The 19,471-nt window shown below is 44.4% G+C and overlaps 1 protein-coding gene across 1 annotated transcript; it reads right to left on the bottom strand.

The window, feature by feature from the left end:
* Positions 1-1,217: 1,217 nt before the first annotated feature.
* LOC117364495 (microsomal glutathione S-transferase 3-like) lies at positions 1,218-19,261 on the bottom strand. The gene is made up of 4 exons (XM_033953729.1): positions 18,976-19,261; positions 7,884-8,006; positions 4,476-4,548; positions 1,218-2,659 (listed from the first exon to the last, which is right to left on the bottom strand). Exons 1-4 carry the CDS (start codon positions 19,105-19,107, stop codon positions 2,559-2,561), a joined length of 429 nt encoding a protein of 142 aa, XP_033809620.1. The 5' UTR covers positions 19,108-19,261; the 3' UTR covers positions 1,218-2,558.
* Positions 19,262-19,471: the final 210 nt, after the last annotated feature.

Below are 19,471 nucleotides of genomic sequence, written 5' to 3'. Positions count from 1 at the left end.
TGGTCATTTACTGGCAGTGCTAATAAAGGCCTTGGTGCATATGACAGATGCATATTGGGGCCAACACAAGCCACTTTTTAGCACAGCTTAGTGAAAAGGCACCTAAATAACATCTGAAAGTGTACTGGCAACCAATTATATTTAGGGGTAACATGATTACATTTATATGCATGCTCCAGCAACTGTATATTTTTTCCTTAAAAAAATGTTTGCTGCAAAAGAGGTTATGGGAGTCCCACTCGTTTATGCAGTAAGGACTGCTAGCATATTTATGCTGACTTTTTATTTTGTAATTGCTTACATGAATAGCCCTCAAAAACCCTTTCACCGGCTCTGAACAGAAGACAGCAAGCCTCACTTTTATTAAACTTTTATTCTGATTAAAAAATAAATCACTATACCATGTCAAACATTGTTTTAAGCATTCAGATGAAAATTTTCAGCAGCAATGCTGCAGAGATAAAAATTTAATTGCTTCAGGTGACAGAAATTCTGTTTGAATAGCTGAAGTCTTTTTTTTTCTCTCAGTAGTAGCCTTGTAGTGCGGGTCCGCCCATCCCTACTAAGTCTAAGGTCTGATTGGCCAATCAGGCCTTAGATTAAGTGGGGATGGGCGGACCCGCTATGCCTAAGGCCTGATTGGTCCAGGCTTCTAGAGCCTGGGCCAATCAGGCCTTAGGCTTCGGCGGGAAGGGGCGGGCCCGCCTCATTTCGACGAGGCGTGCCTGCTTGCTCGACGTGCAAGACCCATCTGTAAGAACAGGTTTGGTGGAGTGGGGTTGTTAGCGCCGGGGGGGGGGGGGGGAGTGTGTCTTCGGGCAGGAGGGATTGGGCACTCTCCTGCCAGCGACCGATATTGTCGGGGGGGGGAGCGGTCGGTAGTGTCGGGAGGGTGCGTCTTCGGGCAGGAGGGATTGGGCACCCTCCTGCCAGTGATCGGTAATGTTGGGGGTGGGGGGGGCGGTCGGTAGTGTCGGGGAGGGGGGTGCATCTTCGGGCAGGAGGTTTGGGCACCCTCCTGCCAGTGATCGGTCAGGGGGCCACGGCCCGCTATACTTATAGCGGCAGAGAGATCCCTTGCCACGATAAGTGTAGCGGGCCGTGTCTAGTTTAGGCCGTTTCTGAATAGGACGCCTCTCCCGGGCGTTCTATACAGAATCAGGGCCTAGGTGTCTTGCGGGCCTCGCCTTCAATATAGGCGGCCTGCCTGGGGAGCATTTTTTTTTTTTTTTAAACGTGCATCCCGATTGGCTGATTAGACAGCTGTAGGACGCCTACAGCTGCCTAAAATCGGGACGCACTTTTAGAGAATCAGGCCCAAGGTGCTGGATCCTGACTGGGTGGGGGGTGGATGATATTCTGCACAGACTCTGCATGCTGTCACAAGAGGTCTTGGAGGGCTGCCATTGGCTCGTGGGCCTTGCAATGAAGACCACTGCTACCCACTTTAGAAGCTATTCTCTGAACAAACTCCATCCAGAAGAACCCAGACCTCCTGTCAACATCTTGGCTCCAATAGGATATTTATAGTGTTCTATCAAAACAAGACTATTTCCAGGGATGCTAGAAGAATTTCGCACAGACTAACCCTCTCTTTTACAAAGGTACGCTAAATATCGCACGCTAAATGCTAACGCGTGAATGTTATCCTATGGACGCGTTAGCGGTTAGCGCATGCGTTGATTCAGCACATGCTAAATCCACGCTAAAATGCTTAGCACACCTTTGTAAAAGAGGGGGTAAGTAATTTCAAGCAGGACCTAAGAGTATGCTTTTTTTTTTAAATTGATGTAGGGGGAGTTATGCACCATGAACATTTGAAAGATGTCCAGTGAGCCATACGCATTCAGCATTTCTTCCACAAACACAAAATGGAAGAAAACCTTTAGTACACCTGGTCCACTATATGTGGAACATATTTAAACAAACAATGAAACCTTAATGGGAAAAATGTTCAAGATACTTAGGTGGCAAATAAAACATAAGCAATGCCTCCGCTGGGTCAGACCTAAGGTCCATTGTGCCCAGCAGCCTGCTCATGCGGCGGACCAACAGGTCCAGGACCTGTGCAGTAATCCTCTATCTATACCCCTCTATCCCCTTTTCCAGCAGGAAATTGTCCAATCCTTTCTTGAACCCCAGTACCGTACTCTGCCCTATTACGTCCTCTGGAAGCGCATTCCAGGTGTCCACCACACGTTGGGTAAAGAAGAACTTCCTAGCATTCGTTTTGAACCTGTCCCCTTTCAACTTTTCCGAATACCATTAAATGGTGAATAAACAAATGGTGAATAAACAAACAAAAAAGATAGCTTGTAGAATTAACATATCAAAAAATCCCAGCATTTAGATGGAGCCTCTCAAATGTACTAAAATTAAAATGTGAAAAAGTCACCAAAACAAGCTGAACAAATTGCTCAATAATTATGATTGATGGATGAAGGTATAAAGTGGAAAGTTTTGGAACATTTTTATAGTTACTGGAAAATCTGTAATGTATGCTTTCCTTAGGTTAAACAAATATAAGTAATTGTGTATGGCGGAAGGAATGAACACCCTTATAGGACTCCCAGAAGTTGCAAAGCTGCGGTTATGGACAGGATGATGACTCCATAGAAACCAATATACCCATATACACCACGCATCCTCTTCGCTGGATCTGTAAACAAAACCATAAGATGGGGGCATTATAAAGCAGTAGAATACCATCACGTGTGAAAGGAAATGCATCAAAACACAATGAGCGCGTTATTGCCCTCTTTTACACAGCCAAATGCCACGCAGCAAATGCTCCAACGCCCAATCAATTCCTATGGGCATCACTTTTAGGCTTAGTGAAAAGGGGGGAGGGGGGTATGAGACACCAGCCAATAGTAAAGCTGCTTTGCTTGATGACATCACAATACTCAGACTAGTCACTATCGCCCAGATTCTATACATGGTGTCCAGATGTGCGAATGAAAATATGGGAGTATTCCCAAGATGCACAGGTAAATTAATTGACTAACAAGCCAATTAAATATCAATAATCAATTATTAAAATTAACTGGCATAATTTTCACACATCAAACTGTACTACTCATCTTCTACCAACTTCGCTACACTCATGTCACCCCTCTCACTGGCACCCTATCTGCCATTGCATGCAGTTCAAGATCTTACTGCTGACCTACAAGTGTGTTCATTCTGCTGCCCATCAATATCTCTTCTCGCTTCTCTCTCCTTATACACCTCCCAGAGAACTCCGTTCCTCAGATAAGTCACTCTTAGCTTTACCCATCTCCACGGCCAATTCCAGACTTCGTTCCTTTCATCTAGCTGCCCCCTATGCCTGGAATAAATAACCTGAGTTTGTCCGTCAAGCTCCTTCCTTTACCTTGTTTAAAAGCCGACTAAAAACCCACCTTTTTGATATAGATTTCAATCCTTAACCCTACTTCTCTGCCCACCAACCCAGCCAGCAGATTAACCGTTCCCCTTAACTGTATCCGTGACATCCTGTTTGTCTGTCTTGGCTGTTTAGATTGTAAGCTCTTTCGAGCAGGGACTGTCTTCTTTGTGACTCTGTACAACACTGAGTCCATCTGGTAGCACTCTAGAAGTAATTCATAGTAGTAGTGTGAAGAGTTTCAGTCTTTGGGAAGCAGAGCTGAGATTGTGATGTCATAATGCCTCATTCCACCAATAAGAGCTAACCTCCTTAGTGATTTCACAATGGCTTGATTGTCCTGTACTCCCCTCTGCCCTCCAACCCAGCCAGCAGATGAACCGTTCCCCTTGACTGTATCCATGACATCCTGTTTGTCTTTAGGAAGCAGAGCTGAGATTGTGATGTCATAATGCCTCATTCTACCAATAAGAGCCAACCTCATCAGTGATGTCACAATGGCTTGATTGTCCTGTACTCCTCTCTGCCCTCCAACCCAACCAGCTGATTAACTGTTCCCCTTAACTGTATCCCTGACATCCTGCTTGTCTGTTTAGATTGTAAACTCTTTGGAGCAGGGACTGTCTAATTTGTGACTCTGTACAGTGCTGCTTACGTCTGGTAGCGCTATAGAAATAATTAATAGTAGTAGTAGTAATAGTACTATTTTATAAGGCACGGTGCCCAAGTCTAATAGCTTACTGCTTCAGCATGCCTAACTTAGGGGCCTGCATTTATACCAGGTTTCATCAGGCATACCTAGAGTTAGGCGCAAGAATTGGTGCTAAGTGTGATTCTATATAAGGCGTGTACGCTTTATAGAACTGCGCACAACGCTGATTTTTTTCCAGTGCCGAAATTTGAGTATAATTTATAGAATGCCCCCACCACAGATCATGCGAGCATGCAATGCCAGGAAGGGAAAAAAGATATTTCTAAAAATGGGCAAAGGATCTACGAAAAGGACAACCGTGCAGTACTAGTAAGTTAGATTACTTTACAAACAATTTGTACTGGATACATTTATCATGAATAAAAAACACCGTACCTCCAGTGTAATACCCCCATGCATAGGTGAATCGACTTGTTACCCAAATGGCTCCAAGTACAGAGGCAGCTACCTAGATAACAACAACAAAAAAGTTTAGTACCAAATTAAAATTTTATTTCTCTGTATCTTTCCATGTGGACGCATATAATAACAACTTAATTTTTATATACCGCTGTGCAGCCATTTCTCCAGAAACTGACTTGTGGAATTTGGTATACGTGACATACAGTGAATCTCAGGATACTTCATTAGAGGGGGTGGAGGCTAGTGGAGGCTGGAATCTTATCTTGGCTTAATGAATGTCCAAGCCTGCTGTTTATTACAGAACCACACAGAGCGAGACATGATAATTTGTCACATAGCCAATAATGTGAAAATAGCATAAAAGGAGCAAACACAGGACTTTCCTTGGAATCCATCTGCGCGCAGAAAAGGGAGAGTCCTGCGATTGACCCGGTCCATGGGCTGCCTGAAAAGGGGGATTTCCTGGCTGTGATGGACAGTGTTGCTACAATCATGATGAAGTTGTTATCATTTGTGTTTTGTATATTACTGCTATGCAATTTATGTAACGATTAAATTAGTATAATAAGGATTACCTTGTGTATGTCTCTTTGTATGCCGTGAAGTGCTGACTACCTAACGAACTTGGCATTACAACCGCAATACCACAAACTGTTCAGAGCGGTTTACAGAGGAAGAGATTGTATACAGACAGCGATATTACAAAAAACTTTCAAAATTACATTAGCATGTTTAGATTAATCAAATTTATCTGGAAGTGTTTTTAGAAATACATCAAGGCAGCAGTGGAGTCAGAGAAATTTATCAAAGAGATAAGTTTTGATTGACTTCCTAAAAGTTTGATAGGAAAGTGCATTTGAAATAAAATTGGTTAAACATTTATTCCATTTGCCTGCTTGGAATGATAATGTTCTATCAAGGAATCTCTTGTAGCTAGAACCCTTCAAGGATGGAAAAGTGAACAAGTAAGTGCTACATGTACAAGTTGTGCTTGGGAATTCGAAATGATGAGATAGATAGATTGGGGATGAACCTGTTATGGTTTTGAAGCAAAGGCAGGCAAACGAAGATGACCCTTGCTTCCACAGGCAGCCAGTGTAGTTTCATGTAGTACGAGCTTCTGAACGATTCTCCGTCATTTGATGGTTTTCTTAAAAGATCCCAAGTATATGATATTGCAGTAGTCTAAGGTACTTAAGATCAAAGATTGAACCAGCAATCGAAAAGAGAAGAAATGTTTAATGGTGCGAAGTTTCCATAAAAACATTTTTTAACCTGAGCGTTAGTGTGATCTTCAAATGTCAAGCTTCGGTCCAAGATGACACCAAGGATAATGGCATCAATTACTTGCAGAAGTTGATATAGGTCTGTAAGGTGAGTGGGTAGAGATGCCAGGAGGTCAAAGTGATCGTTTTCAGTAACGAAATCAGATTAGTTGCTCACTAGCACAGAGGCAGAGCAATTATTTTCCTCCTGGGGAAAATTTTGAACGATGCCCGATGCAGAATTTGGCAGAGGGGCAGCATATCTACAACCTCATGGGCCACAGGGGGGGAAGTTGCAGTGTCAGTCTCCCAAAGTTTAACTAATAAACATTCAGGGGGCAGTAGCAACGAGGGGGAAATAACGGTCTAATCCCCGCTTAGAATACAACATAATTCACACAATATGATAAATAAAACACAAATAATATAATTATAATGTATTACATAAAATTGAATATATTATAGTATAAATATGTAGGATAAATGTAGATATAGGGTAAATATAGTAATCCAAAATGGACATAGTGTGCAAATACTGTACACTCATATAGGATATGAAAAGGCACCATACCAGGATGGTCCGCTCCGAGGCAGAGAATACACCAGCGGTAAGGGTCTGTGATAGAAATAACCCGACCGCAATGGGAACACTTTTTAAACCCGGTGAGAGGCCGGGACATAAGTCAAAATGATGGCCGCGGCCACAGCGAACCGGGAGCCCCCGGTCGCCGACGCAAAACAAAAAATTGTCACGAATGTGGAAAAAAGATAAACAACAAACTGCACAGCGACTCCCGAAGAAAATAAAGAAGCCGTGGTGCTAGAAAGGCACTTAGAGAGCGCAGAGAAGAGAGACAGGGCTTTCTGGCTCCGCAGAAAACTAAGAACTGAAGACCACAAGGGGGGATGCGCCCTCTAGTGGAGCAGGAAGGCACGCATGAGTGGGCAGTGCTAGCAAACTTGAGATCTTCAATCAAGTTTGCTTGAAACACTGTCCGCGACGGGGCTCCGTGGATGATGTCACCCACATGTAGAGAATATGCTGCCTGTTTGTCCTGGGATAAACCAACAATAGAACACTGCTGAAGCTCATATATTGTAACACCATTATAGAAGCTCATGTAAACTGCTCTGAATTGACTACCCAATCATTTGTAAAGTAACATGCAGCAAGTGAGGCGGCGTCAGTTGTGAGGTCTAGAAAGCAAGTAGTAAGCAGGAAGAGCCCCAGCCCATGCAGCCAAAGGAAAAACGAGTGAAAGGGGATAGATTCCGTACAAACGTAAGGAAGTTCTTCTTCACCCAGAGAGTGGTGGAAAACTGGAACACTCTTCCAGGGGCTGTTATAGGGGAAAACACCCTCCATGGATTCAAGACAAAGTTAGACAAGTTTCTGTTGAACAAGAACGTGCGCTGGTAGGGCTAGTCTCAGTTAGGATGCTGGTCTTAGACCAGAGGGCCGCCGCGTGAGCGGACTGCTGGGCATGATGGACCACTGGTCTGACTCAGCAGTGGCAATTCTTATGTTCTTAAGAATCCTGAGAGCAAGCAACCAGGCCCAAGTAAAGTTGAGTTGGGGGGGTCTTTCTAGGGGTGAAGAATGAGAGAGAATTGGAGAAGGGGGGGCGGGTGTTTCATCTGGCGAGGTGGTGAAGGAGTATATCTCTGTGTTTTACGAGAAATCAAGCCAAAGGGGAGAGAGATGACGTGGGGAGCGTGGAGAAGAACTGCATTTTTGGTGGGGGAAATTCTGCATCTCTGAATACTAAGATCTTTCTATATAGTGCATCTTTAATGAATTGTTGCTTAAAAGGTAGCTATTGTGTTATGCAGTCAAACAGTCTACACGGTTTTAACAGCATTCCAAAAGTGTGTGCGCAGAATTGCCCACAGGTGGAAGAATCATTGAAGAGTTTCACCTTGCACGGGCTTTTGCGCATCTGGTCCACAGGGTCCTTACGATGGCATGGTGTAACTAGGACGAGGAAACCTGTTGTAAAAAGAGCTAGTGTCCTAAGTAGAACAGGCCAGACTATCCTAATAAAAACAGTCAGTTAACCGTTTGTAAGCAGTGCAGTGTATCAGCAAGAAATACAGAGATGCAGCCTGGACTTACTGGGAAGGCGAACCCCGATATCAGCTGAAAGACTAACCACGTTGGATAAACTTCAAGAGTATTTTGGTGAGCTCTCTGGATGCAATTGAAGATGTTATCCTTATCAGAGTACATCTGAGGATACTGCAAATTGAAAATAAAAAAATTCAAAGTGTGCATTTAAAAAAAAAATAAAAAATGTATTCAGGAAATAAAGCTTAGAGCAGTGCAAAGAGATAACACATTTTCCCCCAAAAGAAAAGTACATCAAAACCCAACAGATACAACAAAGGTTAAACAATTAGAGTCCAGGTTTGGGTTCTTATAACCCAGACTCGGCCAAAGAGAACTACCCCAATGTAACCCCCCCTTCCCACAATCCCCCTCCCCTTCGAACGTCAAGTAACAGGCAATAGAGGCACCACTGACTTCCGCACTCTTGCCTGTTTAAATTGTAAGCTCTTTCAAACAGGGACTGTTTTCTTACTCTTTGCGACTCTGTACAGTGCTGCGCACGTCTGGTAGCGCTATAGAAATAATTAGTAGTAGTATTTACAATTCGACTCTTGACAGTAGGGGATAGAGTATCTAAATAGGAAGACCAAACAGACAGAAAGATCTTACTCTGGTGTCTGGAGAACCGGGCTTACATAGATTCCCAGACCATTAAAAGATGAAATTTATTGCGCCAATACCAGATGGTGGGTGGGGAGTCCTATAACCAGTGATTCACCATGTGACCTTTACTAAGGAGCAAACAGTCTCTGGCAGATTGTTCCCACCCCCCACCAATAATCTTTAGCAAGAAAGATAATCCCCTCAACATGACCTGGGAGGGCATAGCCCACCAGTGATTGGAGGTATCAAAGTGTGCATTTTAATCACTGATCATTGCTCACCCTGGTGCAGGCATCCAAATAACACCTTGGCCTAATAACCAGTACAGCTCTTTGCACCATGTGCCATCTTTACTATGGAGGTTGATTGCATTGGTACTCAGTTCTCTGGCTGCTCAGGTTTCTTCTTCATTGCACATTTCCAGATCATGACTATTTTTAATATCATCACTCTAATCCAAACAAGGGCAACTCCGGTCCTTGAGGGCCAGAATCCAATCGGGTTTTCAGGATTTCCCCAATGAATATGCATGAGATCTATTTGCTTGCACTACTTTCAATGCATATTCATTGGGGAAATCCTGAAAACCCGACTGAATTCTGGCCCTCGAGGACTGGAGTTGCCCATGTCTGCTCTAATCTAATATTTGTGCATCGTGCAAACCTAAACAGGCTTAGGGCGACTTGCAATAGGAAAAGGGTATCTTGGGGCATAGAGGGGAAGGAAGGAGGAAGGAAAAGGGAGAGAGAAGGAGAAGACCCTAATCATACCAAGCAAAAATGAACAAGTACATGTGGTGCCTTCACTCCCCCCCCCACCCGGACTAGATAAAGCTAGTTTGCCACCTGTGCTTCTGAGTACATTCCCAGCAGTGGCATAATGAGGATAAGAGGCGTATGGGGCAGTGGCGTCCCCCCCTGCTCCTTCCCCACCCCCCATACCACACTCACGCCCTCCTTTCTCCCCCGAGGTGGGGGATGGGGAATGGAATGGAGGGCGCAAGCATGGGGGGGCGCGAAGAGGTGTCAGTGCTCCCTCCAAGATGGCACCTGGGATGGTCCGCCCTCCAATGCCTCCCACCCCTCCATTACGCCACTGATTCCCAGCACATCTCAGTTTCCTTTGCCCCAAGTTCCATCTCGGGTCAAGTTTTTTAAACTACTCTTCCAAATTTTTCAATGTATTTCAAAACAGGGCTCCTGCCCGTCTGAAAAGAGGCAAAGCTACCCTTGGACAATGGTTTTCATTCCTTAGAGACAACGGTTTTGTATGGATACAGAAGGCAGCCGTTACATGGAAAGTCCATTCTGGATCAGTAATAAAAGTTTGTGCAGGCCTTCAACTCTTACTGCAACTCCATCTATTTTTCTACTGTCTGACCCTAACTTCAGCTCCTACTAAATGTACAGCAAATGTAAAAGAAATGTGATTATCAAAACATAGGATATAGCTTTGTGTACAAAATTAGGACTAATAGACCACAAAATATATTTATTTCAAAATTTGAACAAATAATCTGAAACAAACAAAATAATGTAAAATTAAAATAAGAAATACACTGATTTTATTTTGAAGCTGAAATCAAGAGTGGATACATTTTTAATAACTTTAACTCCACCCAAAATTGCTTTTAACTCCTGATGTTATGTTATGTTCACGGAAACCCAAGACACTCAACATCTGCCTCGAGCACTTTAAAATCATAAGTGTTCACGGCTTGTGCTGTTAAGGCAGAGCTTTCAGGAATGTGGCAAGGGCAGCGTCAAAACTTGTGGGGGAGGGGAATATCATTCTCTAATCCAAATGGTGACAAAACCTTGTTTGCTTTGCTGCTCAAGTTAGGATAACTACTATATAAAAAATAATTTTATTTTTATTTATGTAGTAGTTATCCTTGAAAACTAATGGCAAGTAAAAATAAAATGACTTGCCATTAGTTTTGAAGGACCAATCATGTCAAAGAATGATACCTGTCTGGGCGGTTGTATTCTTATGCACACAGATGTTCATAACATTGACAGACTCTTGCGTTTGCGACGTACACGCCATCTATACTAGTGTGTACATACATATGAAGGGAATTTTTAAAAATCAAGTAAAATTCTGGAATCTCTCGTGGCACACCCGGAATCTATTCGGGCACATGAGTTTGAGAGACACTGCAATACACAAATGACAAAGTAATTTTCTTCAAAAGAGCGGTTAATACAGTAAATCCTCATAGATTAATAACGTAAAAGTTATCTTCTTCTGCTGGGGTAGAACAGCGCACCAGTAGGCTCCATTTTGAACTAGCTAGACGAACGCTGCTCCCATTTCTTTTTCAAACAAGCTTTGCTATTAACCTCCCCTGCAGACAAAGCCAAATTATTTCTGAAAGACACACCCCTGAGAGGTACAGAATGTAGACTGAAGGTTACATGATATCTGATTTCCATCTGCAAGAATCAGCATGACGAGCGTTAAGGTCTATTCTCTCCTTGTGTGGGTTAAAAAAAAAAAAAAGTGACCTGTATTGCACAATGCATTTATAAAACATAGAAGAAGAAGAAGAAGAAGATGACGGCAGAAAAGAGCCACAGCCCATCAAGTCTGCCCACTCCAACAACCCTACCCCCTTGAATTTACCCCCCTAGAGATCCCACATGTGTATCCCATTTCCTTTTAAAATCCTTCACGCTGCTGGCCTGAATCACCTGAGGTGGAAGTTCATTCCAACGATCGACCACCCTTTCGGTGAAGAAGAACTTCCTGGTGTCGCCATGAAATTTCCCACCCCTGATTTTCAGCGGATGGCCTCTTGTGGCAGAGGGACCTTTAAAAAAGAAGATATCATCCTCCACCTCAATACGGCCGGTGATATATTTAAACGTCTCTATCATGTCTCCTCTCTCTCTACGTTCTTCGAGTGAATATAGCTGCAATTTATTCAGCCTTTCTTCATACGGGAGGTCTTTGAGACCCGAGACCATTTTGGTGGCCATTCTTTGAACCGACTCAACTCTCAGCACATCCTTTTGGTAATGTGGCCTCCAGAATTGTACACAATACTCCAGATGAGGCCTCACCATGGATCTGTACAATGGCATTATAACTTCGGGCTTCCGGCTGATAAAACTTCTTCGGATGCAACCCATCATTTGTCTTGCCTTTGATGAAGCCTTCTCCACTTGATTGGCAGTCTTCATGTCTTCGCTAATGATCACCCCCAAATCACGTTCCGCCTTGGTCCTAACTAAGGTTTCACCATTTAGTGTGTAAGTTTTGCATGGATTCCTGCTGCCGAGGTGCATGACCTTACATTTTCTAGCATTGAAGCTTAGCTGCCAAGTCGAGGACCAATGTTCTAACCAGGACCAGGCTGCTAACAAGAGCCACCACAAATGATCAAACATTAGAAAACTAGCTGTTCTGTTCAAAAATACCCTTTCTGTTCCAATAAAATAGGCTCCCCATGCCCTCACTAAAGAGGCTCCTGGACTATTTTGCTTCCCAAGTATGGATATGGCCATTTACAGAACCATTTGTAAACTGCTTAGATCTTTGTTCTACGAGGTGTGTGAGGAGTACTCCCTCGCTGATACTGCAATTACACCACTGTACAGCAGGGGGGGGGGGTACTAGCTCACAGAATGGAAGAGTAGGTCACCTTAGGGGAGGTGGGGCAACTCTGCTGAGTCATGGGAGTGTGACTCGGGCAAGGAAGAGTTCATATACCCTAGAGTGGATGGCATCAGAGAAAGGTCCCAGAGCTCTGTATCGTACAAGCCGCTATAATAATCTTAATCTAATCTTTGGCTTATATACCGGGCCATCTCCCAGTGGAGCTCGACTCGGTTCACATATAATTAAGACTAGAGTACAGAGCAGAAAATATAAGAGAAGGAAGAACTAATTAAAAACTAAAGTACATAAGAAAAGCACAAGAAAAATAACTATAATATTATCTTTTTGTTGAGGCTGTAGTTAAACTGAACCTGAACCTACCCAATCAACAGCAGTGCCAAATGGAAAAGGAAATGTTTGTCTTCGGAAGTGGGGGAACCCCCCCCCCCCTCATAGGCCATTCATAGGCCCTGTTGACATAGTTCATTATACATAAGGTGACCATAAGTCCCGTTTTGAATGAAACCGTCCCATTTTTAGATCCCCTGTCCCGTTGTCCCCACACACAGCTTCGGGATGCTGAAATGTCCCGTTTTGAGGAACAGCGTCCCGAAGCTGTGCGCGGGGACAATGGGACAGGCGATCGCTTCCGGTCCCTTCCTTTATACACCAATTCATTTTTAATAGTATAATGTCAAGATGACTTGCAGTCTGGATCCATCCTTTCCAGTTTACTGTTTTTTTCTGGTACAGTAGTACTTCTCCAGAAGTGAGTGTCGGCATGCACCCGCTGAGGTGGGATCGGGTGCACCGCAGGCCTAACTTGCCCTGCCCTACCCTGTGTGGAATTTTAACCAAATCTTTGGTCACATCAGGCTACAGATTATGCTTTCTTCTATTTTTATTTGGAATGGTGGAAAGGGGGCTGGGAACTGGTCAACAGGGTGTTGTTTTTTTCTGTTTTAAATCCCCTCACAACTTGCTCCTAACCTAGTTACTGCAGCAACAGTTGGTGGTTGGGAGCTCAATAACAGTGCTTCTTCCCCAGAGCCCTCAAAACAGTGGCTCCTAACTCTGGTTACTAAGTGTAGCTATTGCACAATGACAACCTCCTCTTCCAGGAGCTGTAAATGCTATCCTCTCATAACCCCTAATCAGGCCAGACCCAGGGATCAATGAACTCAAATCTTATTCACTTGCAAAACATGAATTACATGGCCTTGACTTCAGTCCACCAAAATGGTTCTTTTAGTTTCTGGTTTTATTAGGAATGCAACTGTGTATAGATACTTTTATTTCAGTGCATGCTTTTTTTTACTTTTTGGCTCATCTTTTTCACCTGTAGCTGAAGGGGAATTACATTCAGGTACAGCATTTCTGAATGTAAACTATCGTGAGCAATACTGCTGAAGGGTTACACTTCTCCCTCCGTATTCACTGTGACAGGGGATTAACAGACCCGTGAATACAGAAAAACCGCGAATAACTTTTTCATATGTTATTCATTGTTTTCTATTAAAAACCATCATGACTATGGTGAAATCGCGAATAACATGGTAGGAGACCTGGCCTGTTCCTGAAGGAGAAGCAAAACACGGTGAAGAAAGTGCTGGGAATCAGCTATTTTCTCTGTAAATGCTTGGAATTCGCGATTTCTTTATGCAAGCTGATGTAATTTGGGGGTAGGAGCCAGCAAGCTAAAAATCGTGAATAATCAAAACCGCAATTGCTGAAACCGCAAATACAGAGGGAGAAGTGTAGAAGGTAAGGTTTGCCTTTTTGCGAATGATACCAAGATTTGTACCTGAGTGAACACCTTGAAGGGAGTGGAAAACATGAAAAAGGATCTGCAAAAGTTAGAAGAGTGGTCTAATATTTGGCAACTAAAATTCAGTGTGACTAAGTGTAAAGTGGAGAAGGCTTCCTCCAAGGCAAGACAAATGATGGGCTGCATCCGTAGGGGTTTTGTTAGCAGAAGACCTGAAGTCATAATGCCGCTGTACAGATCCATGGTAAGACCTCATCTGGAGTATTGTGTTCAATTCTGGAGACCACACTACGGGAAGGTTGTGTTGCGAATTGAGTTGGTTCAGCGAATGGCTACCAGGATGGTCTTGGGGCTCAGGGATCTCACGTATGAAGAAAGGCTAAAAAAACTGCAGATGTACTCACTGGAGGAACGAAGAGAGGGGAGACATGATTGAGACGTTTAAGTATATCACGGGACGTATTGAGGTGGAAGATGATATCTTCTGTCTTACAGGGCCCTCGGCCACCAGAGGTCACTCGCTGAAAGTCAGGGGAGGGAAATTTCATGGTGATGCCAGGAAGTACTTCTTCACCGAAAGGGTGGTCTATCATTGGAACGAGCTACCTCAGCAGGTGATTGAGGCCAACAGCGTGTCAGATTTTAAGAGAAAATGGGATATTCACGTGGGATCTCTAGGGGAGTAAAAATCAGGGGGGTGGGTCATTGGTATGGGCAGTCTTGATGGGCTATGGCCCTTTTCTGCCGTCATTTTCTATGTTTCTACGTTTCTAAAGTGATGTACTTGGGGAGTAGAAATCCATGCGAATCATATGTGCTGAGTAGTGATCAGCTGATATGCACGGATGGGGAGAGGGACCTTGGGATCTGAAGGTAATGAAACAGTGTGACAATGCTGTATAGAAAGAGGCATGTATAGAAAAAGGCATAACCAGCAGAAGAAAGGAGGTGTTGATGCTCCTATACAGATCATTGGTGAGGCCCCACCTGGAATAATACTGTGTTCAGTTTTGGAGGCTGTTTCTGGTTAAGGATATAAAAAGACTTGAAGCGATTCAGAGAAAAGCAAAGAAAATGATATGGGGCTTGAGCCAAAAGACATACAAGAAGAGATTGAAAGACCTGAATATGAATATATTCTAGAGAAGAGGAGGGACAGGGAAGATATGATATAGACCAGGGGTGTCCAACCTTTTGGTTTCGATGGGCCGCATTAGCAAAAAAAAATGTTTCTGGGACTGCACAAACACGCAAATGCTGCAGCAAGACAGAGGAAGGAGCCGGCAAGACAGTAAACACCCGAGGGCAGCAGAGGAAAACACTGCATCGCCCTCGACCGGGGCCGCACAAAATACTTCACTGGGCTTCAGGTTGGACACCCCTGATATAGACATTTAAATTCTTGAAAGGTATTAATATAGAACCAAATCTTTTCCAAAGGAAGGAAAATGGTAAAACTAGAGGACATGAATTGAGGTTGCAGGGTGGCAGACTTAGGAGTAACGATAGGAAATGCATTTTCACGGAGAGGGTGGTGGATGCCTAAAATGCCCTCCCGAGGGAGGTGGTGGAGATGAAAATGGTGATGGAATTCAAAAAAGCATGGGATGAACACAGAGGATCTCTAATTAGAAAATTAATGCTATAAAATTAACTAAGGCCGGTACTGGGCAGTCTTGCACAGTCTGTGTCCTGTATATGGTGATTTGATTTAGGATAGGGGCTTTGATGGAAGTTCCAGTGACAGGATGGTTAGGTTAGGCTGGGGTGAGCTTCTAAGTGCAACTCTGGCAGTAGAAACCTAACGATACCAGGCAAACTTCTATGGTCTATTGGCCAAAAATATCAAAGCAAAGACAATTTAAACATGAATGTATGATGAGTGAGAATATTGGGCAGACTGGATGGACTGTTCAGGTCTTTATCTGCTGTCAGTTACTATGTATGCAATGGTTATTCATGTATGAGCATTGTGGTTAAATACATGGATAAAAATAAGAGATACAAAAAAAAGATGATGGCTGGGCTGGAGAATGAAACGAAGGGGGAAGCATGCCAGCCAAACCATGCTGGACAGAGAAAGATAACCCACACTAATTACATCATATCATATGAGCCAACTTTTTGAAATTGATTGTGGGTGCTCAACTCATAACTCGCAATAAATTTCCCCTCATCCAGTAAAGGAAAAAAACAAAATACATCTGGTAGCGATTGGTAGTGATGACCAGCCTGTATCAAAATGTCAGGGGCAGGAATGTGGACAAATCAAAAGCTAGGATCCAGCCACTCTCTCCTTCCCCTCCCAACGGGTCAGCATCATACGCTCACTCTCTCCCCTCTCTATTCAAGCCATTTACAGCACTTTATTCCAACCATTTTTTCCCTCAGCCCATCTACACTACACTCTATTCTTCCATACTGTGGTGGAAGCGATTTTTTTTTTTTAACGGGACATGCTCAGCACAATGGCTGTATCTGGACCCCTCCCTGACATCTCCAACCCCCCCGTACCTTTTTTTGAAGACGGCAGGAGGGATACCCACTCCCTCCTGCCAAAAGGGCCCGCATCTTCAAAACTGCGACCCTACCTGGTGCGTCCCAGGATTATGAACAGGCATGCCTTCTTGGCAGGGGGGAATGGGCATCCCTCCTACCTGTCTTCAGAAAATTTGTAACGGGGGGGGGGGGGGGGGGTTGGAGATGGGGTCCTGGTACAGCCAGATTAAGTAGGGTTCTAGAACTGGGAGGCAGTTCCTTGAGGGGGGTTCTGAAGCAAATCAGCTGGGAGAGAAGGAAAATGGCAGCTAGGTTTTTAATTTTTTTTTTTTAAGAGCTGCAGTTGCCAGATAGTAGTGACCCTAAAAGGGGGGGAGGGGGAAATTCTCTTTTTTGCATCACAAGACGACCTCATTTAAATACTAATGAGCTCCCTGTGATGTATTTGCATAGGGTTCTCGGTGGCTGCTATAAGGATCGGTTGTAGAGAATGACACGGGGACCATTTACCACGGTAAACTGCGGGTCACCTTAGTAAATCCGCAGGAATGGAGACATTTGCAACAGGTTTACTGCAGGAATGGGGACAAGACCTTTTACCGCCTCATGGGAGCGGTGAAAAGTCTTACTCCTATGGTAAAAAAAAAATTGCGCCCGTGTCAGACTCGGCATCTTCTCCCCAGCTCCTCTTGCACCAATTTTACCTTCAGGACCAAGCCATGCCATGATTAAGACAGAAGGAACCTAAAACCAAAGCCTGAGAACAATGTGATTTGAAGAATAAAATTACCAGACGACAAAAAGAAAAAAAAATAAATTTATTTTATATTTTGTGATTAGAATATTTCAGATTTATAATATGTATCCTGCTAAAGCTGGTATTAGACATAACTGGGGACCACAAAGTCCAGGCTGTGCTTCTTTAGCTTCCAGCTGGCTTTGGGCTCTCTCTCTGACCAGGGGGCAGTTGCCCTAGTTGCACTCAACCTATCATTATTCTTGCCATGGGTGACTATAGTATTCCATTAGCTTGATTTTTCTATGTAGCATTCTGTAGTAATTTGGTTTGTTCAGTTTTCACAATAATGAAGGGGATATTTATGAAAGGGAGGGGAGATGGGTTTTGTTGAACCTTGCTCTGTTTTATTTGTGTTTATAAAATGACAATTGTCAGAGGAGAAGCTTCCGCCCACACACGTGACTGTAGGGCGGCACAGGCAGGCTTTGCCGGCATCAGTTTCTTTTCTAAAGCGCCGTGAAAGTAAGGGGGAGGGAGGGATATAGATTTGGCCGGAGATAGGCAGGGAGGGAGGGAAGGGGCCGTGTGCGCGATTGGTGACCGCGTGCCTGTCCTCCCTTAAGTTTCTTTACACCGCAAAGGTAAGGGGGAGGGAGGGAGATTCTCGGGCTGCTGAAGGGCAGTGAGGTGGCGAGAGGGATGGGTGGATGACGCGGGGACTGTGGGTTCGGGGATGGCGGGGACGGGGCAGTGAAGGGGACAGGGCGGTGGTCCAGTGACAGGGCAGTGATGGGGTCAGATTTTTTCCCCGTGTCATTCTCTAATTGGTAGCAGCCACGAAGAACCCTTTTGAGGATTGGCAGGAGAGTTTCACCCATCAGTAAAGCTACTTTAATGAGTCTTACTGGCACAGAAACCTTTGGGCTTTGAGGCCTCAGTGCTTGTGTACTCTTTCCTTTCCCTACTTCTCTATCAGTTCCTCATTTCCTTTCCTAGTGCCTCCCTCAAACCTCCTTGCTATAAGCCTATTGCTCAACCTTCTCTCCTACTATCCCTTGCAGTCTATTGGCTGGCTAAAGGACTGTTTGACCAATGGTGTCTCCTATGCCACTGGTCCTGCCTCCTTTGTAGCTTATTGGCTAGCTAAGGAATGAATGACCAGTAGGCAGCAGGGGGAGGGGTGAGCAGTAGCTGAGGAGAGTCAGCCTTACTTCCTGTTTTCCCTACAGTCTACAATAGGAAAGACTTCAGCTCTGATATCTGGACAGTGAAGCAAATAATATAGAGAGTGCTCTAGCACACACAGAGCTGGCACCTATGCATCATATAGATTAAACATTGTTTGGGTATTCAATTGCATTTCAAATTCAACTTGGGAAGACCTCTCGATCTTGATTTATTTGGGACTTAGCAGATGCATCAGTAAAGTACAGCCAAACTCTTTTCCCCAACGTTCCTTCTAGGACAGCGTCCGAAACCACTAACGATTTTCTTCCCTATATTGCATTTTTTTTCTGCTTAATAAAGAGGGAGCCCTACTTTGGCAAACTTATGCCCCGGAATTTACGCCTGAAATCTGTTTCTCTGAGCTGAGCAGGAGCAACCGATGCACTGGAAATCGGGTACGGCATACCACAGCGTCCACGATTTTTGCAATTTGCAATGCATCGGTAACTGCAAGCATAGGTGTCCATTAAACCCCCGTCTAACCTGCCTTAATATAAAGAAATAAAACAAAAGGATGGTAGCCCTTCTTCAGATCTGATCTGAACAAGAAAGGTTTGCCTTCGAAAGCTCATCATAAGATGCAACGAGTTAGTGCAATTCCTTTCTTTAACTTTGGAAAGCGGTCTAACAGGGCTACCACACGCCATTTCACTTACCTTAATGTTATACTTCTTCCTAGCAGCCCGCACATTAATTATAAGATACAAGAGCATGACCTGAGCATAGCAAAACGTAAAGATGACATATGCAAAGTTCTGCGGCACGATGTCAACGATCGCACTGGCCATGGCTGCTCCGCTTTCCGCTCTGCTACGGTCAAAGAGTCCGCGATAAGTCGCGCGGAAGACAAAAGTTCAGAAACCACAGCCCCGTGGGGAGAGGACGGAACCGCGTGCCTCTGCTCCAATGAGAGCCTGGGACGCGAGGGGCGGGACGCTGAGAGGCCGGCGGACCCCAAATGTCTTGAGGAGCGAAGGGGCGTGCGCGTCTGCCTCGGGTCACGCTTTCGGTTGAGGCGCGCGGGTAACGCTTGGAACCACGTGACGATGCTGTGTGAGGTGGAAACCAGGCATGATTTTAGACCCCGGGTCAGTGGCGTACCTAGGGTATGTGGCACCCGGGGCCCATCATTTTTTGACACCCCCCCCCCAC

This window comes from Geotrypetes seraphini, chromosome 8 (genome assembly GCF_902459505.1).
Source record: "Geotrypetes seraphini chromosome 8, aGeoSer1.1, whole genome shotgun sequence".
Taxonomy (NCBI): domain Eukaryota; kingdom Metazoa; phylum Chordata; class Amphibia; order Gymnophiona; family Dermophiidae; genus Geotrypetes; species Geotrypetes seraphini.
Note: the sequence above shows the minus strand (reverse complement) of the source record. Positions and strands in the feature narration are given on the sequence as shown.